General features: G+C 40.4%; 1 protein-coding gene across 45 annotated transcripts in view; it reads right to left on the bottom strand.

The window, feature by feature from the left end:
* The window catches only part of nrxn1a (neurexin 1a), a 1,700,803-nt gene that overhangs the window by 890,988 nt on the left and 787,470 nt on the right, over positions 1–22,345 (bottom strand). For all 45 annotated transcript variants that reach the window (XM_059648525.1, XM_059648528.1, XM_059648548.1 and 42 more), the window contains one exon: positions 15,089–15,527. In XM_059648525.1, coding sequence (XP_059504508.1) covers positions 15,089–15,527 — 439 coding nt within the window. The remainder of the gene's footprint in view (positions 1–15,088; positions 15,528–22,345) is intronic.

Raw genomic sequence — 22,345 nt, 5'->3', positions numbered from 1 at the left:
AATTTGACGAATTTACTCTCTCCATTCCAACTCTTGATTTTTGAATATTACTGACATGTTTTGTTTTGTACATTTTATATGGAAGACAGAAGGAAAATACTTATTATTTCATCCACCATTTCACTATAATCGATATGAACTATATATTTTCCCTCTCTGGAGCAAAAACAATTACTTTTCTTTTTCAAATACCTGTATAAAATCTTGCTATCCATTTGTTTTAATTTCTAGGCAGCTTCCTCTCATATTATACTTTCTTCCTCCTGATTAATCCCCTAGTCATTCTCTGCCATCCTGAACAAACTGCTACTTGTCTCTGCAGTTTTCCTTAAGCTTGATGTGTTTTAGACTCATAGGGTCACAGAGATGTACAGCACAGAAACAGATCCTTCTGTTAGAAACAGTTCAACTTTTCCATGTGACCAGAGATCTGACATAAATCTAATGCCATTTGCCAGCATTTGGCCCATATTCCTCTAAACATTTCCTATTTATCTGCCTATCCAGGTGCTTTTTAAAAACGAAAACTGTACCAGCCTCTACCGCTTCCTCTGTTGATTCCATACATGCACCACCCTCTGTATGAAAAAAGGTGCCCCTTTGGTCCCTTTGAAACCTTTCCCCTCTCACCTTAAACCGATGCCTTCTAGTTTTGGACACCCTACCCTGGGGTAAACATCTTGAGTATTCAACATATCCAAGCCCCTCATGATTTTATAAAACTCTACAAGGTCACCCCCTTGGCCTCCAATGCTCCGCTGAAAAGAGCCTAAGCCTATCCAGCCTCTCCCTACAGGGGAAACCCTCTAACCTGAGCAACATCCTTGTAAGTCTTTTCTGAACCCTTTCAAGTTTCGCAATATCTTTCCTATTTCTCAATTTTTCAATATGAAACTTAATTGCCCTAATGCAGCTTACATAGTGCAGCAAGAATATGTTACTGTTTTCCATTCACAAATACACATAAAGAGACCAGAACTGAACCAATGTCCAGTACAACCGCAACATGACCTCCCCACTCCTGTACTCAATGCACTAATAAAGGCAAGCATACCAAATGCCTTCTTGACTATCCTGTCTACCTGGAATTCCATTTTCAAGGAACTATGAACATGGACTCCAAGGTCTCTTTGTTCCGCAATATTTCCCAGGACCTTACCATTAAGTGTATAAGTCCTGCCCTGATTTGCTTCTCCAAAATGTAGCACCTGACATTTGTCTAGATTAAACTTCGCTACTGCTTGGCCTGCCGTCCAATTTGATCAAGATCCCATTGAATTCTGAGGTAACCTTTTTCGTTGTCCTTTAATTTCTTTTATAAACCACAGCTGATGGGTCATCACTTTGGAAATTTTTAATCTAGTCGGAATATTTTCTTCTGAGCAGTCTGAAATCTGAGCAATCTGAAATATTGCTTCAATGTAGCCACTACTGATCTATCTCGTAGCCTTGTATATCAGTTCGCTTCAGTTAGCTCAGCTTTCGTGCTGCTTTTCAGCTTTGAAATATTAGTTTCAGCCCCAGTCTTTTCCCTTTCAAAATTCAACCATATTGTGGTCACTGCTACCCAGGGATACCTTAACTCAAGAGGTCATAAATTAATCTTGTTACATTAAACAATACCATGTCCAATATAACTTAATCTCAGGTTCAAGACCAGAATACGCTCAGAGTCCTCCTCTCACCTGCTCCTCTGTTGAGACATTCTGTTTGAACCTCAACTCAACGACAGCTGCCCTGCTAGTACTAAAAGTTGGATCAAAATATGCAACCTGGATATATTTATAATCTTTTTTTTCAACAGATCACTTCCAATTTTACCATATATGCACAAATAAGACCTTTTGTAATTTTTTTGTCTCTTAAAATTAAAACTTAATAGCCACTTCTTATTTCAATTTGAGACTTAATTGTCCCAATGCAGCTTGTATAGAGCAGCAAGGGTAAGTTACTGTTTCCCATTCACAAATACACATCAAAACGAGACTGAACGAACTGACAAAGTTGTGCTTGCAGGTAGGGAGGATAGTTACTCTTAAAGGCCAAGCATGCAACATTTTAAAACAGAATGCTAAGAAAAACCTGATATGGGCTCTATTTATATAAATAATAGAGTACAAAAGGGTGTCACTTAATGCTTGTACAGAAGGGTCTGAATACTGAAAGTTTTTCAAATTAATTGTACACAGTAGACACATAGTTGACTTTAAATGATGCCAGCTCTCCTTGAAATTGTCAAAGTTTATGACGAAAGATTGCTCAATAATCAGTAGCATGCAGAAGCGTCAAAGGATTCCTTAAAGCACAAAAATTCTGAGATATATGCTGTTATGTGGTAGAGCTAATGATGGCCTGAGGGAGCCAACAACATAACCCATCAGCTGGTGCTATTCTTAATTAAACAGGTAGTATCTCTTGCTAATACACATGCACCTGATACTGTAAACCCACAAGAAAGTACAACATTTATATCCTCAACATTGAACAATGAAATAAAGAGCAAATTATTGTTCACACTGAGAAGCTTAAAGAAGGATGTGCTGGAAACACTTTGCATTATGTGTAGACGCATGTCCTGCTTAGAAATAATAAGTCAACATTTTCAGTGAATGAGACTAGATTCAAATTAGCTCCTCACATTGGCTCTAGATAATGACAATGTCATCAGTGCCTCCTTATGAGTATATCCCTCTTAAATGACCTAGGAAGCTATTAAATTGCTGCAAATTCTAAAACAAATTAAACTGGACTGAACACCTGCTATCTATCTATGTCGCAGAAATGACGACAGCTGACCCAGTGCTGTTGATCTTAAAAGTCCTTCTGGTTAATATCTGCATGCTTGTGCCAAAACAGAGAGAGGTCTCCCGTAGGCTAATCAAGCAATAGCCTGACATTGTCTCTGGTTTGATTCCATGCATATGACAATGTCCCATGGCTACCATCCCAAAGCATGTCCTATCTACAATCAGAGTAGGCACATCAGTGGGAGCAGCATTGTGGTTAATTTGGGAGAGAATTGCTCAACTTCAAATGTGAAGCCTGTGTAATCTCAAAGCACCATTTCAAACATGGACATGGAAACATGTGGCTGATTCTAACCAACGGCACCACCTTGACCACTCCTTGCCCCAGCCTCAGTTGATGAGTCAGCTTTACTCCATATTGTGGAGGTGCTGGTGTTAGACTGGGTAGGACAAAGTCAGGAATCCACTTTGCCTGATGGAGGAACAGAGCTGCTTAAGCTTGTGATTTTAAATAAACCTGTTGGACTATAACCTGGTGTTGAGTGACTTCTGAATTTGTTTACTCCATGTTCTACACTAACTGGGAGAAACCCTAACAGTGGAAAGACACAGAATGTATTCTGGATGAGGAAATTTAATGCGCACTCTCAACAGTGGCTCAACAGCACCTCTACTGACTGAGCTAACCAAGTTCTAAAGGATATAGCTATTCAACTGGGTTTGCAGCAGATTATGAGGGCACAAAAAAATACAGAAACTTTAGAGTCAACCTCTTCCTCATCAATCTACCTGTTGTAGATGCATCTGCCAATGGCCGTAGTGGTAGGAATGAACATTGCATAATCTTGTGCAAATGACATCTTATCTTCACACCATGGATAATCTCCATATCTTGTGTGACAACATCAACATGCTAAATGGGAGATATTTTAAGCAAATCTAACAACTCAAAACTGGGCACACTTAAGGCACTGTGAGCCATCAGCAGCAGCAGAATTTTATTTAACCATCATTTGCAACCCTATTATCGTGCAGAACTCTTAATCTACCATTACCATTGAGCCACAGATGCTGCCAGGCCTTGTGAGTTCCTTGAGCACTTTCTGTATTTATTTCTGTTCACCGATATCCACTGAACTTTGATTTTATTTAGGCAGGAGATAAACCCTGCTTCAATGCAGACTGCCACATTGCTAGGAACAACATGAGACATAGCTAAAAATGACGCAAATCTGTAAGACAAGACCCATATGCCAGTCTAGCAGCTCAGTGCAAAAGACAAGGCTGAAACGTTTGAAATAATCTTCAGCCAGAATTGTCAAGGGGATGGCACGTCGTGCCCTCCTGCTCAGGGCTCCAGCATTATAAATGCCAGTCTCAAGTCAAATCTATTCATTCCACATGATATGAAGAAATATCTGGCATGACTATAAAGGCTATGGGCACTGACAACATTCTGGCAACGTATTGATGACTTGTGCTCCAGGCTATTTCAGTGTAGCTACAGAACCAGCATCTACCCAGCAACATGGAAATTGTCAGTTTTCTCATGTCCACAAGACACAGGATAGATCAAGCTAGCCAATTACTTCCGGAAGTCAGGAATGTGATGGAACATCTGTGAATGACTGCAGCTCCAAAATACTGAAGAAGCGCAACACCATCCAAGAAAAAGCATTTTGCTTGTTTAATGTGCCCATGCATCATTCACTCCTTCTGCCATCTCTTGTATATGGGTCTGCCCAGATGAGTATTGATGATTGCCATGAGTACCACTCACCATGTTGCTATCATAAGGATTTCTGGGCAGAACAGCACAGAATCTTGAAGAAGTGAGACCAAAATTCTAATCATCCCCAAAGTCTCTGTAACAATGTCCGTTATATCAATGTAACCTATAACTTGTTGCTAACATGCAATAAAGTATAACTTATTTAGCACAAGAGGCTCTTATAGTCAGATAAATAAAAGGTGGAGCATCTCTACCACACAGTTGGTTAAACAGAGTCCAGGCCTACACTTTTCCAGTCAGTTTTATTTTGACTCACACATTACAAAACTCCAGCCACACTGATTAGTTATTCCCCATATGAATACACTCAGTTATCTGAAGAAACTGTTGGCTACAAAACCAGGAATCACCAGAACTTGTTAGATGAAAATGACCACATCATCCAAGACTTTGTTGACAAGAAAAGGAAAGCTCCCTGTGCCTGGCAAAACAACATCACCAGCATGTCAAAGATTAGAACTGATCAAAAAGCAAAGGCTTGTTACAAAGAACTAGAGAAATCAAGCATCAATGGTGGACTGAGAAAGATAAGGATCTGCAACTCCCTGTTGGCAAGCATGACATCCAAAGTTTCTTCACTGCCACCAACATCCTTGGCTTCAAACTGGTGCGGAATAAGGGCAGAACCCTTTTTGGGACAGAGACAACATCAATCTCTGATGGAGAGAATGCCCTCCAAAGCCACAATACAATCATAGCTGAGTGTTTTTTTGAGGAGATCATCGAACTCCTCTTCAAGTATGACCCTGGGTTCTCAGCGAGTGTGGCTGAAGTCAAAACTGCCATTAAACATCTCAAGAATGGCAAAGTTGCAGAAGTGGATGGGATTCCAGCAGAGACCCTGGAGGAACAGAATTTACCTGTCATCTCCATCAACTATTCCTGAAAATTTGGGACAAAGAATAAATCCCAGCTGATCTCAGGGATCTTTCCATCATCACTAATTTCAAGAACAGAGACAAAGTCATCAGCAGGAATTAACAAGGAATCTCTCTCCTATTCATCACCAGGAAGATCATCACCCAAATCCTCAATCGGTACCTTCTCATGGTCTCTGAGAAAATCCTTCCTGAAAACTAGCTGACATCCAAACTGTGTAACTATGGAACAAAAATGAAGTTGCTGGAAAAGCCCAGCAGGTCTGGCAGCATCTGTGGAGGAAAAACCAGAGTTAACATTTCGGGTGCGGTGCGGAACTGAACTGAACTGAACTAAACAGAACTGAAGATAACAAAGTGTGGAGCTGGATGAACACAGCACATCTGATGAAGGGTCTAGGCACAAAACATCAGTTTTTGTGCTCCTGAGATGCTGCTTGGCCTGCTGTGTTCATCCAGCTCCACACTTTGTTATCTTGGATTCTCCAGCATCTACAGTTCCCATCATCACTGAACAGAACTGAACTCTGTTCTAAGCAAGGGTCACCGGACCCGAAACATTAACTCTGATTTTTTCCTTCACAGATGCTGCCAGACCTGCTGGGCTTTTCCAGCAACTTTGTTCTTGTTCCTGATTTACAGCATCCGCACTTCTTTTGGTTTTTCTGTGGAACGATGGACATGATTCTTATTGCTGAGCAGTTCCACCAGAGATTCCAGAAACAATACCAATCACTCTACATGGCCTTTATCAATTTAATCAAGGCTTCGGAGTCAGCCAATCACAAAGTGCCATAGAAGATCAAAGACCCACTATCCAGAGAAATTCATTCACATCCTCCACAGCAAGATGTTAGTGATGGTCCGCAGCGATGTCAGAACCCTTTAAGTTCTATACCAGAGTGAAGCATAGAAATGTCACCTCCCCACCCCATTTTCCATCTTTATCACTACCATTCTTCATCTTGTCAAGAACAAGCTTCCCAATGATATCAACCTCAGCTGACTGAAGTCCAAGAAGAGATTGGTGCCAATCTAAAGAAACTTCAACATGTAAATGATAATGTTGTCTCTACTCCCTCAGAAGAGATCTTCCAGCCTCATTTAATACCTACATGGAAGCACACTGAAGGATTGATCTCAGCCTCAATCTGAAGAAGACTCAAATCTTTTATCAACTCATCCCAGGGCAAATTCTGGTCAAACCTTTGTTAAGGTAAACAGAAAACTTCTTGCAAATGTGAAATGTCATTCATGCCTAGGAAGCTAACTCTCATCTAAGGGTGACATCAATGCAATGATCTAACATACCATTCAATCCATGACCACCACATTTGCATAGTTGGGAGTCTTCGACTACTAAAACAGTGGTACTGTGTATAAGACATCTGCCCTTCCAACTCTTCTATAGGTCTCAGAAACTTGGACTTTGCATAGATGCTACCTCAAGGCCCTTCAGAAGTACTATCCATGCTGTTTGACATGGGTTCTCCATGTCAGCTGGGAGGATAGGATACTAACATCAGTATCATTGAGGAAGCCAAGGGCACCAGCATCAAGGCTACTATCATCCAACTCTGCTGGCTAGCCACTTGCTTAGGATGCCTGGGTTCTGCCTGTCAAAGCAAATTTTCATTGCCCAGCTGAAGAAAGGCACTTGAATGAGAGGAGGGCAAAGGAAACACTTTGAAGTCTGTGGTTTTCAACAATAAGCAAGAGATTTTACAACTTCTGAACCAGGCACACTGTGCCACCTGAGAAGGAATGAAAGAACCTGAAAGAAAAGGTCAGAGAACTGAAGGACATGGGAAACAAAATGAGGATTTGAACCATTGAATTGTTTCTCTTCCTGCCATAACATATTTATTTTTGTTCATATGTGTACATTTATTTGCGTCTGGGTTGCTGAGGGATGTTAGAAAGGGGTAAGAATTTTAACTAGAAGAGTTACAAATCAATAGTTCAAAGTTGTACACCTGTTTATCTCTAATTTATTTATTTATAATAAATAGCAAATCTTGATTTGTACTGAAACCTAGTCTGTAGTTTCTGCTAATCAGGCAGGGCATTCTATCTATTTTTATATATATTTTTTAAACTTCTGTGATGACTCTAAAAATAGTGGGGCTGGATTTCCAGTCCACTACAAGTGAAGCATTGCAGTATATATGAAAGAGTCAACAAGCCAAAATCTGATAATGGACATTACAGAATGTAATGAATACAAACATATGTTTCACAGTCATTTTGTTTTAGCAAATATCAATATCAGAGATAGTCAGAGAATAGTAGAGGCCTATAGCATGGATAAAGACCCTTTGGCCTATAGATTTTGCGCTGGTCAGAAACAACCACCTAACCCTTCTAATCTCATACTCCAGTTGTTGGTCTACAGCTTTCAATCCTTTGGCTTCACAAGTGTACACCTTAATACTTCTTGAATATTATTATGGCTTCCATCTTTATCACCCTTAGAGGCAGTTAGTTCCAGATTCCCATCATCTTCAGGGTTAAAAATGGTTCCTCACATTCCACAGAGCCTCTTCCTGGCTCTTACCTTAAATCTATACCCCCAGAGAGGGAAACAGTTATTCCTGTCTACCTTGTCTGTGCCCCTCATAATTTTATATATTTCAGTCATATTGCCCCCTCAGTCTCCATTGCTCCAAAGGATACAGCCCCACGCTATCTAATCTCTCTTCATAATAAAACTTTGCAGCCCAGGTCACATCCTGGTAAATCTTCTCTGCACACTTTCCAATGCAACTGTATGTCTCTTACAAGGTCAATTCCAGAACTGCATACAACACCATAACCTAACCAATATTTCATACATTTCCAGAATAACCCTAACCTTTGTGTCTCAGTTAATAAAGGCAAAATCCCATTTGCCTTCTTAATCACTTTATCAACTTGTTTCATGACCTTAAGAGGCTGGTGGGCATGCGCGTCAAGGTCCCTTTGATTGTCAGTGCTTCCCAGGGATTACCATTCATCATGTACTCTCTTGCTTTGTTTGTTCTGCCCAGGTGCATCACCTCACACTTACCCAGATTGAACTTAATTTGCCAGTGGTCAGCCCATCTGGCTAGCCCATATATTTCCTCCTACAATCTAAAGCAAACCTCCTCGCTATTTACCACTCCATTGCTTTTCATATCATCTGCAAACTTACTGATCAACCCTTCTACATTCAAGTCTAAGTTTTTTATGTACGCCGCAGACAGCAAGGGCCACAACACAGATCCCTGCAGAACTCCACTGGACACAGTCTTCCAGTCACAAAATATCCCTTGACATTCTGCTTTCTGCCACTCAGTCAATTTGGCATCCAACTTGCTAATTTTCCTTGGATTCTATGTTACTTTAGCTGTCAGTCTCCCATGTAGGGCTTTATAAAAAGCCTTGATGAAGTCTAATTAATCTATGGAATGCAATCCCTTCATCTGGATACCTGGTTATCTGTTTGAAAAATTCAAGCATGTTGCCATCACACCATCAAATATTTTTTGCAACAATTCTAGTCATTTGTCCTCAGAAAACTCATTATTGAGTAAGAGAGACAGAGGGAAGTGTCAATAACCTCCTCTGTGAAGTCTAAATCAAGTACCCACAAACATGCAAAGCCGTAGTGAAACCTATGAATGCAAAATCTTCAGCACACAATGATTCCCTGATTCCACATACAGGATCAATAGAGTTTGAGAGAAGGGACGATCAACCCCTCTCCATGTCACAGATGTTCAACATCATCAATACTGCTGGACCTGCAATTGTTGATATTCTACCATATTGTAGCTTCACATGGGTCACAGTCCATGAAATCAAACAAACATCAGGGACAGTACAGAAACTGCAGCAGACTATTCAAGAAACACCTTCAAATCTGAATATGAAAGAAGAAGAGAACATTCCATTTTCTTCAGAATTGGCAGAGTTAAAATCTCATCTCTCTGCAGGGGAGAAAGAAATGAAAGTTCAAGAGGAAAAGAATACTATCTCTGAGATGACGAAGTCTTTGGGAGATATCTTCGTTCATCTCACGAAGATGAATTAATAGCTAGGATAGAAAGGAAGGAAGCAGGATCAACTATAAGCTCTGCATCATTAAGACAGAAAGATCTGTAACAACTCACATTTTAACCACTCTAGCATCAGCAGGAGCAGTGATGGAAAATTTGGCTTGAGCTCAAAGAACTGTAAAAAACATCACATACAGCAAGTAGCTATAATTTATTCCTTTGGGAAAAAATTGCCAGCAATGATGCTCTGGCGAAAGAACTTAAGCAGGACATGGAGCAAGCCAAACAATTGCTGAAGCAGCAAATGGAAAACAGATGCGTCTCCAAATAACCAAAATGCAAAAAGAAATTTAAGAGGCTGAACAGTTATTACAGTGTGTTATGAAGCAGAAAATATACTGGATTCGAGGGCTAAGGCTTGGTCAAATTCAAAGAATCTCACGTTTTAAAACAAACGATTCAACATAAGTTGGAAGCTGTTCAGGAACAAAACAGTAAGTTCTATGAGGATTTAAACCATTCAAGAAAGCTTCGGCAACAGGATCACTCAGCTAATCTGGAACAAAATTTGGCTGCGGAGCATCAGGAAAACAAATTTTGGATCAGGAATTGTAATCCATGCTGATATAAAAAGGATCAATTGACAATATCTCTGATGACTGAGGAAATCAGCAGCAGCTCCTTACAAAGTCACCATAACAAGCCTTAGACATATCAGCAAATTATCCATATTTTAAAAAGACACAGAGGCTCAGTTTTTCTTGTAAATAGTTAAATTCATTTTTAGAAAGGAGGGTGGTTTGTATGTGCACTTTGCTTTTAAGAACTCCATTTTCTATGCTGATCCAACATTGTGGCTCTGCCTGGCATTGAATCTGCTGTTAGTCTGCAGATAGACATCTGTTGATTGGTTGTATTGGCTGCTTCATAGCCTCTCATGTGTTTTACTGTTTTAAATAAACAAACCCATGGAGTTTCTCAATCTCTAAAGAGTGAATGATCATGACACCATTATCATTAACACACTCCAGACTGCAAGAAACTTCCAGGATCCAATACAATACACTATTTCTATAGTTCCCTTTCAATGTAGTATCATCTGGTCCGTGGGGTTTATGAACCTTCCATCTAATTAACTTTTCAAATACTGCCTCTTTAAAACATTAAGGATAAGGTTAAATCCTTGGTTTTACAAGTACGTTGGTCGCTGATACTCGTGCGAGATTTTTTGTATCTTCTTCCATGAAGGCAGAAAAATAAACTTTCGTTTTTCCATCTTTTCACTATTTTTACAGTATGCCTTTAAGCTTCTCACATGTTTGTATTTACATTCCTTTTTCCCCATCTTTATTAGTTTCTTGGGGCAAAACATTCTGCCTCCTTGAGCAATTTGGGCAATAGCAAGAAATGTGGGAAAATACGACAAAAATGAAAAAAAAATCAGATACTCAACATTGAGAAAACAAGTTAAAACTTTTCCCTTAAGGTTTAAGCAGTGATTTCTTTATCTTGCTAATGAGCCATGTCTACCTAAGTCTATGCATTTGTGTGTTATTAATCACACCACTTGCCTCCTTTCTATGCAGTTTTAAATTCGCTTCACTTACTATGAGAAACTAGATGGCACCAGATTCTCATATGAAAGTCACTGCAATAACCTGGGGGCATCACCTTGCTAATGAAATGTGAGGCTGGATGAACACAGCAGGCCCAGCAGCATCTCAGGAGCACAAAAGCTGACGTTTCATGTGTTCATCCAGCCTCACATTTCATTATCTTGGATTCTCCAGCATCTGCAGTTCCCATTATCACTGGCATCATCTTGCTGCTTGCTTGCCCTTGCCTTTGTCCTTGTTTTCATCACAATGTTACTGCAAGCTTCATGGGCATTTTCCAATTCCATCCTTTGACCAAGCAAGTCAGCAACAGTAAAGTGCTAGCCTTGGACAACCTCACGCACCATTTCCACCTTTCAAGGTTTCACTTTGGAACTTGGGACTCCTTTGATTTGCATATTTAGCCAGGTTACTGTGCATACTGTGAGGCACACAAATCTGATGCATCTACATGTTTTATGACTCTGAGTTTGATGTTGTACCATTCATTAGCTTGTATTTGCTTGGAAATAGCCAACCTCTGTGGCTTACAATGCTTTGCAGCGCAGCGGGACAGGCTGCACCTTGTCACAGTTCAGAGTCTTTCGGCCCTTTGTGTCTATGCCAGTCTAGACTAATCCAACTTTTCAGCACTTGGCCTATAGCTTTGGATTTTCTAACATTTCAAGTTCTCATCCACATTTCTTTGAAAAGTTGTGAAGTTTCCTGCCGTTATTGTGCTCCCAAGAAACGCATTCCAGATTCCCACCTCCCTATATTTAGTGAGATGAAGTGAGTGGGGATGGTATATAGATCACCAGACTGTAGTGGTGATTTTGGGAATGGTATTAAACAGGAAATGAGAGCTGTGCATTTTAAAGCAACACCTGCAATTATGGGTGGCTTTCATCTGCATGGAGATTGGGTGAATCAAATCAGTCACAAGACCGTAGAGGAGGAATTCCTTGAGCATATAAGGAATGGATTTCTGGACTACTACAGTGAATAACAGACCATCTTACACTGGTTGTTTTGCTTAGGAAAAGGGATAATTGGTCATGTTGTTATGAAAGGCCCATTGTGGATGAGCGACAATAATATGGTAGAATTCTTCATTTTATGGAGAGTGGGTAGATGATTCTGAAACTAGGGCCCTGAATCTTAATAAAGGAAACAATGATGGTATGTGGAATGCATTAGCTATAACGGATTAGGATATGTTACTGATTGGAACAACAGGGGATTGGCAACAGCAAACATTCAAAGAGTAAATGCAAAGAAGATATTTATTTCTATGTGGTGCAAGAGTGCAAACAGAACAGTGACCAAACCACGGCTTACAAGGGAAGTTACAGATTGTATTAGATAAAAAATAAGGCAAAAAATTGACAATAATAGGCAAGAAGAGATAGCAAGGACTGCAAATGCTGGAGTCAGAAATAACACAGAAATAGCTGGAGTAACAAAGCAGGCCAGGCAGCATCAAAGGAACAGGAAAGCTGATGTTTCAGGTTGGGACCCTTCTTTAGAAATCTGAAGTTTCAGCTTTTCAAAATGTCAGCTTTCCTGTTCCTCTGATGCTGCCTGGCTTGCTGTGTTCCTCCAGCTCCACACTTTGTTAACAATAAGCAACAAACTTGAGGATTGGAAACAGTTCAGAAGTCAACAAAAGAGGATCAAAATTTGATTAAGAAGGGAAAAACAGAACGTGACAGTAAGCTTGTGGGTAACATAAAAATTGAAAGCAAAAATTTCTGCAGGGATCTAAAGAGAAAAAGAGAAGTGTAAACTCATGTTGATCGCTTACAGTCAGAAATGGGGGCATTTACAATGGGGAGCAAAGAAATGCTGATAAACTAAATTCATACTTTGCTTCTGTCTTCAAATCATTATCGATGCATCTGTTACACTTAGGGCAGAAGGTGGTCACAGGTAGGGGCGAGTGGGGCATGTTTGTGTGGCAGCATGTTCCTTTCGCTGTTTTCACCTGGCTTTCACGTTTTTCCCAAGGGCAAGTCTCGAGATACTTGATACCTTCCCAGATACTCCTCCTCTACTTTGGGCGGTCTTGCACCAGTGATTCTGAGCTGCCTGTGGGAATGCTGCATTTTGCCATTAATAGCTCTTCAATGTATTATTCCAGAAACTCACCTTGTACACACTTGAGGAATTCATTCTCCACAACATTAGTGCTGATTAGGCTTACCCATGTGTGTAAAGTGAAGTTGCTCATAAATACTGTGTTACACATAATATACGCAAGTTTAAATTCCTTAGTAACATGATGCCCAATATGACCACTATAGTTGGTAGCCTAACAGCAATTTCTGCCAATGTTTGCTTCATTCTGCCATTTCTTTGCTTCATTCAAATGATTCTACATATTGATCCTCAGTCTAAGACCCTCTCTCATCTGACCTCGTTCCTTTTTAAGAGCACTTCCCGTTCACCTTTTCATTTCTGCCTATCCTTTGAAAATGCTAAGTCACCTTGGAAATTTAGTTCCTAATTGTGGTCACCCTGTAGTCATATCACATAATAGCAATTAAATCATACCCAGTTACCTCAATTTTTGCTTTCAAATCCTCAACTTGGATGCTTCATGCATTCAAATTGGGTACCTTCAATTCTCCCTTCTTAATATTGTTCTGTATTCTGATCCTATTTGATGAGTTTATTTGCTTTGTCTGGCTTATAATTTTATCTATTACTTTTCTACTTTCCATTAGGGGTTTGTTTCCTCTCCAGTCCGAATTACCCTTCGGTCCACATCACCCTACCCTCCCAACTTGAAACCTGCCTGATCAGTAATCACTGAGAGACACGCAATGTACAACAAACCTAATGGTAGGAGAACAAATCACTGCCCCTCACTTGCATGCCTGTCAACTTCCACTAAGCACATTGGACATTATCATAACAAGATACTCTCTAACCTGTGGCCTGATGAAAACCAACTACTACAGCAAAGCCTGAGATCAGACACAGGAGTTTCCTGGGATAGCAGGAACTGCTGATGCTGGAGAATCTGAGATAACGAGGTGTAGAACTGGATGAACACAGCAGGCCAAGCAGCATCAAAGGAGCAGGAAGGCTGACGTTTCATGCCTAGACCCTTCTTCAGAAAAAAAATTTGCTTGGCCTGCTGTGTTCATCCAGCTCGACACCTTGTTATCACAGCAGTTTCCTGGTTTGTTTAGATTAATCATTCAATGAAATGAACTTATTCAGCATGAGAAAGGCCCTTTTCTGTTGAAATTTTGATTAGCAGTCATACTATTGATACATTTGGGGGACTGAGGATGACATCTTCTTTAACTGAACATCAGCTGATTGTCTTGCTTTTAATGCTTGTTTTATTATCCTGTAAATACATATCTACGAGAAATGTGGCTATTTTTCACATAACTATGAAAGCCTGTAGAGGCCATGAACGAGCTACATCATCCAGTCACTGAATGTGTGCCACCAAAGGCAACTACTTTTGTTGAGGCAACACAAGCCATAACTTAACAACATTGGTTATCTCCTAAAATTCTCAGAGTGGAAATTCCATAGGAATGCAACCTTATCAATCAGCTCAGGAAGTGAACAGCAATGGTCTCTACAATTGCAGGAATCTGTACATGGGTAAATCTCCATCGCAAGGAAGCAGAGAGAACCTAATTGCAGCAAAATGTGGTATTGGTGATTTGGAGGTTAATGCTTGGTCTGTCCCACCATCCAAAATGTCTACTCTCCAGAATGCCAGATTCTGCCCAATGCTGAAAGTTTTTTAAAACACGTTCACTGAAATTCTAAGATAACAAAGTGTGGATCTGGATAAACACAGCAGGCCAAGCAGCATCTCAGGAGCACAAAAGCTGACGTTTCGGGCCTAGGCCCTTCTCTAGGCCCAAAACGTCAGCTTTTGTGGTCCTGAGATGCTGCTTGGCCTGCTGTGTTTATCCAGCTCCACACATTGTTATCTTGGATTCTCCAGCATCTGCAGTTCCCACTGGATTCAATGGTTTGTTTTAACAATTAGTAATCAATAAAAATTAGAAAATCTCACCTGATCGTCCATCTCTCTGAAAATCCACGTGATACCACTCTCCATCATTCACCTTCCTTTGAGTGGCTCTTGTTTTAATAGCACCAGATCCCATGTCTAGAAGAAGATACAAGTGTCCATCAAGCATTTCAATAGCAAAGAAGTCGACCTTCACTATTCGGGGATTTTTGGCATCTTTTTGGTGTCGTGGTTTGCCGTGACTAAAAAGAATCAGTCCATTTGGCTCAGTGGTGCGAAAGTCAAATGAAATAGAGCCCGTCTTTTTAGCATTCCACTTTGGTAACGAGATAAAAGATTCAGGGGTTTCAAATGTGATTGGATCTAGTGTTGCAACGTTCTCACATTTGAAGGCCACCATTCCATGAATCTTCATCTTCTGATCTCCTTGTTTTGCGAGCCGTGATAATTCCAACCGAACATCATTGTTTTTGTAAACAACCTACAAGTGAAATAATAAGGTTAAAAATTGCTTCTGAAAGCTAACTTTAAGCAACAGTACACTTGCTGAAGATAAAATTGCTCTGGTTAACAGATGTTATGAAAGAAATGTACTGGGAGAGAAAAAGGACAGTTTTCTCTATTAAGAAATTGTAAGAGTGAGTCACAATGTAATGAATTCATTGGCTACTTAACAAAGTCAGACAAGAGGACAACATTTTCTCATAAAAAGAGAAATCAGACCAGATTTTCCAAAGGGTGGCAATCTCATGCAGAGATTCTACAGAAGATTACAACTCCACTCCTTTCTTGTTTACAAAGAAAGACATAGCTTTGTATTTCCGACAGGAGATTCAGATTAAGGCTGCTTGAGATATATGGAGCCATACTTCCATTCTGATTGTCCTCTCATAGTGGAGAACTGTCAGAGGAAGACAAGCCATGCCCCCTTCTCACAATGGCTTTCTTAAATTTCAAGGTCCAAAATCACACTCAGCCTCTTTGACAGCTGCAGTCAAATGGTAAGTACATAAAGGTAAGTGCCATGCTTGGGTATGTGAAGAGTAGACTGCCTTCTGGGTAAGGTACCCTGTAAGTGGGGTACCATTTGCATAAGGGGGTCAGGTGCCAGCTGAGTAGGATACGAAGTGGGTAGTAAATAGGCTGCCAGGGGTCAGGCATGTGGGGAGAAGAATGCCAATGGCTCGTGCAGAAGGTGGTCAATGAAGAGATGCAGTTTAAGGGGAGGTCAGAGTGGATGAAAGAAATTGGGTGCAATGGGGGAGGGTAAACATTAGCTCCAAAGCAGGTGTGTTTGCTGATGGGCTTTGTGTAGGATCAGGTTCCCGGCAGAGGGGGTTCAGGTCTAGGGATAGGGGTGCAGAGTCACTCTGGATGCAAAGCAGGAGAAGGGGTTGGCAGAGGAGGGAAAGAGCGGGTTCAGAGCAGAGTAAGGGGGATTGGGACTGGAATGGGGGGATTGGAAGGTAAGGATTAGGATACTCAGGTCTCGAGCAGGGGACAGGGGTCAGCTCGAGCAGCATGGAAAACTGTGTCAGGTCTAAAGTAGGCCAAGGTGGTCGAGTCTGGAGAGAGGGTATAGGAAGCTGGTCCACTGGTGGGAAAGAAGGTTACACCACAGGCATAAAGGAGGTGGTCAAGGCTGAAGTGGGGGGAGGGAGAGGACAGGTCAGCTCCCAGGGAGCCCCTGAAAATGGGATTGAGACTGGATTGGGGAAGGGAAGAGTAGGTTCAGGCCATAACAGTGGGGTGTTGGGAGCTCATTGCCAAACAATAGTTTCTGAATTCAACAGAAATCTGGAAATAAGGGACTATCGGTGAAGTGAAACCATTGTCAATTGTTCGAAAAACTGATCTGGTTCACTAATATTCTTTTGGGAAGGAAGCTACTACCCTTACCTGGCCTGGCATACATGTGACTCCAGGTCCATGCAATGTGGTTAACTCCTAACTGACCCCTGGGCAATTAGGGATCTGCAACAAATGCTTGTCCAGCCAGCAATACTCTCATTCCATAAACGAATTAAAAGGTCAGATTTGACAGAGTGCAGTTGGGTGTATTTCAGGTAATATGGGGTCAGTTGAGTAGCGATTCAGGAATTAGACTGTGTATTTTACAAACTAACATATCCTGAGTAATTATGCATTGAATCTCATCAGACAGCTCTGAATTACTAATTTAAATGGAAACCAATGCAGGGTTTCAGACATAATGGAATTGCTTAGTGGAATTTTCAATGTCAGAGGCAATACCTTTGGAGTTTGCTATGATGGGGATTCCACAGGGTCCCTATGTACATCTCCCGTTTCTACTGGAATAACAACTATTTGGCCATCATAAAATTTGTGCCATCAAAAGAATTGGAGCCTTGACATTTTTTCCTGAAAACAAAATCAAAATTGCTCGAAATACACAACAGGAATTGAACATGTACAAGAAAGAGGTGTGCTGTCTTGGAGCATCCCTTCTCAGAACGTTGCTGATAGGCCTGAACTGAAACATTCATTGAGCATTCTCTTTCAGATGGTGTGACCAATTCAATTTTTCCAGCATTTTGCTGTATTTTGTTTTGAATTTATTGCGTACAGCACTGAGAAAACACTAATGTGAGACTCAACTTCAAGCAGTCATACTAAACACTTCATTATGTTTGCCCAACAGACAGGGTGGTATAAAAAATGCTTACCTCTTATTATATACTATATGTTCCCCACTAAAAATAACACCTTGCTAGAATGCAATGGGATTAAGCCGTTATCAATACCTGAAATTTTAAAGGTTCTTTTGAATAATAACTTATTACTGAACTCACCATGGCAACACAGATATAAACTATGTTTCCAGAGTAATGTACATGAAAAAAAAATCATTAAGCATTATTCAACAAAAAGTAATGAAAGGAACAATTACTTTGTTTCTTCTTCTTTCTCACATTACTTCAAATAGCCTTTTTGGTATATTTCTGTTCGAATATTATTTCATTCCTATTTCCGTAGACTTGACTCTGCTGTCTTAGCATCAGAGAATAGTCAATTTTTTTTCTCCTTTGTTTAAGAAAGGCAATTGGGATAATCCAGAACATTACAGGTACGTGTACCTTACAACAGCGGTAAGCAAATTATTGGAGAAGATTGTTAAGAGCAGGATTTGCTGACATTTGGGAACTAATGGACTAACTGGGGATAGTCAGCATGGCTTTGTAGAGGGGAGGTCTTGCTTCATTAATTTGATTGAGGAAGTGCTGGGTCCACTGTTTTTCATCATTTATATAGATGTTTTGGATTTGAACATAGCAGGTAGGGTTAGTAAGTTTACAGATGATACCAAAATTGGAGATGCAGTGGACATCAAAGAAGGTTACCTCAGAGTACAACAGGATCTTGATCAGATAGGCCAATGGGCCGAGAAGTGGCAGATGGAGTTTAATCTAGATAAATGTGAGATACTGCATTTTGGAATGTCAAATCAGGACAGGACTGATATACGTAATGGTAAGTTCCTGGAGAGTGTTGCTGAACAAAGAGACCTTGGAGTGCAGGTTCATAGTTCCTGAAAGTAGAGTGACAAATAGATAGGATAGTGAAGAAGATGCTTGGTATGCTTGCCTATGCTGGGCAGTGCATTGAGTATAGGAGTTGGGAGATCTTGCTGTGGCCATACAGGACATTGGTTAGACCACGTTTGGAATGTTGAGTGCAATTCTGGTCTCTCTGTTATAGGAAGAACATAATGAAACTTGAAAGGGTTTAGAAAGGATTTACAAGGGTATTGCCAGAGTTGGAGGGTTTGAACGAAAGGGGGAGGCTGAATAGGATGGGGTCGTTTTCCCTGGAGCATCGGAGGCTGAGGTGTGACCTTATCAAGGTTTATAAAATCATGAGGGGGATTGATAGGGTGAATAGCCAAGGTCTTTGCCCAGAGGTGGGATAGTCCAAAGCTAGAGGGTCTTGGTTTAAGGTGAGAGGGGAACAATTTAAAAGGGACTTAAGGCAGTGGATGTTGTCTACTTTGATAAAACATTTGACAAGGTCCCTCATGGTAGGCTGGTCCAGAAGACTAAGTCACTTGGGATCCACAGTGAGTTCATAAGTTGGATACAAAAGTGGCTTGCTCATAGAAGTCAGAGAGTGTTTTTCTGGCTGGAGGTCTTCAAGGATCAGTGCTGGGATCTCTGCTGTTTGTAATTAATATAAATAATTTGGATAAAAATGTATGTGGCCTGATTAGTAAGTTTGCAGACGACATGACAATTGGAGGAGTTGTGGATAGTGAGGATGGTTTAACAAGGATACATAGGATAGAAATCAGTTGGAAAATTGGGGCAGAGAAATGGCAGATGGAGTATAGTCGAGACAAATGTGAGGTGATATATTTTGAGAGGTCAAATACAAAAGTATACAGTAAATGGAGGGCCCCTAGGAGCATTGCTATGCAGAGGGATCTTGGGTGCAAGTCCATATCTCCCTGAAAGTGACAACACAAGTGGGTAAGGCAGTAAAGAATCTGTACGGCATGTTTGCCTTCATCAGATGGGGCACTGAGTATAAAAGTTATTAAGTCTATTGCAGCTACCTAAAACTTTAGTTGGGCCACATTTGGAGTATTGTGCGTAATTCAAATCAACACACTATGGGAAGGATGTGGAAGTGGTTTACCAGATATTGTCTGGATTGGTCTCCTTTCATCAGATTACTTCATCCAAGTAAATTATCTATGTGATATCAATCAAGTTTCTCTTAAATCAACTGTTGTCAACTGAATACAACTAACAGCTTTAATATAATTCCAAACACATATTCCTTATCATGTTAGTGGTTTTTCAATATGGCTTTCTAACAGTGCTGAACTCTCTTAGTTCCACACCTGAACTTAACTTTGTCTTACTTTTCTCTTACTTTGTGGCTGATACAAGTTTAAGCAAATTCGGCCTTGACCTAGGAACACGTTTAAATGCTAAGTTATAAGCAAGTAACATGTGGTTACATTACAAGAGAACAGAAGGTCATCTAGCCTGTGTTGAAGGAAAAAATGGAGTTTCCCACCCAACTTATCACCGAGCAATTATTTCTTCAAACTTTATACTTAACTTTGAGCCACCATTGGATGCTGGGTGACAGGTTGATTCTGAACAGTATTTTATTCCATACAGAAATATTTCAAGCCCTTCTGCATACCAACACTTCAGGAAACCCATTAATTGCAAACCGCTTTCTTTGTTAAATAGTGAAGAAAGAAAATTTGGATTTAGAACACAGTAGAGAAAAGATACCAAAGTAGAAGTATTATTGGAGTCTGCTGCCTATTGTAAAAGAAAGCTGAGTTTGTGAACGTCGTCTGTGAGAAACTGCCTGTGAGAAAATGGAACGTTGATATGTCCATATGGCAAGAAACCATGGAATGTAAAAATATGTTGAAATATAGTAAGACATACATGAGAACATCACTGGGCATAACTAAGTGAGATTAGCACCTATTTATTTTTGGTCAAATAAAGCAACTTCACACAAGACTATCGATAAATTGGGAGCAGGAGGGGATTAACTGACTATGAGCCTGGATAATATCCAAAACAAAACATCCTAGTCACAGAGTCATTGAGTCGTACAGCACTGAAAAAGACCCTTCTATCCAACTAGTCCATGCCAAACATAATTACAGACTGCTCCTGGCCCACTTACCTCCAAACCTTTCCTATTCATGTACTTACACAAATCTCTATTCAAAGAAGGAGGGAGGCACAAAACAGGAAATTGTAGATCAGTTCACTTAATGGCTGTTACTGCAAAGGAGTGAGAATATAATCTTTAAGGAAATGAAAGCCTTGGAATTAGAAAAACTCAAGGCAATTGGGATGATCCAACAAGATTTTCACAAAGAGGCATCGTGATTAAGGAAATTATTGGAGTTCTTAGGAGGAGTGTCATGCACCAAGTACGAAGGGATATTCGACTTTCCAGAAGATATTTGACAAAGTATCACATGAAATGTTTTCTTAATCTAGGAGCACATAGAAGATTGGCTGGCTGGCAGTAAATAGAGAATGTGCGGAAAATATTCTGCAACCAATGGGATCTCGGGGGATCTACTTAAGCGCTTCAATCTCTTATAGCTCCTACAAAATGATGTAAATGAAGGGACTGAAGGAATTGTAACTAAATTTTCAGATGACACAAATAAAATGGAGGGAGGTATACCATGAGGAGGGCATTGCAAGGGTGCAGACTGATAGAGACAGGGAGAGTGAGTGCCTGCTGGAGACAGTAATTGTGTAGCTCGAATGTGACTTGCCCAATGCCAGCCCGTGTCTGGATACTGTCCAGGTCTTTCTGCATTTAGACATAACTTCTTCAGCATCTGAGTAGTTGCAAATGGTACTAAATGTTGTGGGATCTTCATTGAATATTCCTAATCTGACTTTATTATGGGGAGAAGGGGTGTCTTTATATGGTGCACCTTAATCTGTGTAATGAACAACCATAAACATGATGTTAACTGGAATATGACTTAGGCATTTTTGTACTATCTTTAGGAGAGACTGTGAACTTGCTGTCGTAGCTGGATCTCGCTGAAATCTGGAGAACTTCCCCAATCTGGTCTGGAGAACAGCTCCCTTGCAATTTTCAGTAATCTCTTAAACTGCAGTTCCTGTGGCTGTGGCCTCATCTCGGCCCTCTTCCCATGTCAGCTGTACTTTTCTCACAAGTTTGGCTGGAATTTATTGATCTTCAGGCCTCCGATAAATGTGTATGTGAGGTGTATTTCTCAATCTTTTGGCATTCCCGCAGTGGTCACGAGAGATTAATAGCGGAACATAATTTGCTACAGTCTTACTTGGCAATTGTTTCCTTTGACAGAATGCAACCCTCAGTGCAATTTCATTTTTGGACATGCATTTTTAAATGTGCAGAGAACACACTGCCAAACGAACGCACCTAGGCCCTCACAATAGTATCCCTGTAAACTGACAGTTAGCCAAAGGTTGTCAACATCACAACAAAAAATCTGGAAGAACTATGGATGCTGGAAATCAGGAATAATAAGAGAAACTGTTGGAAAACTCAGCAGGTCCAACAATATCTGTGGAAAGAAATCAGAATTAACACTTTGGCTCCAGTGACAGAGCAAAGTGATCTCAACCAATGAATCAGAGCTAAGCTAATTCTGTCACATCCAGTTGCAAATTGTTCAGGACCAACAGAGAAGGAGGTGGCTCCACAAGTATTGCCATTCTCAATAATGGGTGAGTCCTGACCTTCAATGTAAGAGGTAAGGTTGAAAGATCTGCATCAATCTCAGCC

Source organism: Stegostoma tigrinum, chromosome 9 (genome assembly GCF_030684315.1).
Source record: "Stegostoma tigrinum isolate sSteTig4 chromosome 9, sSteTig4.hap1, whole genome shotgun sequence".
Classification (NCBI taxonomy): Eukaryota; Metazoa; Chordata; class Chondrichthyes; order Orectolobiformes; family Stegostomatidae; genus Stegostoma; species Stegostoma tigrinum.
The sequence above is the reverse complement of the archived record's forward strand: the minus strand, read 5'-3'. Positions and strand labels throughout refer to the sequence as shown.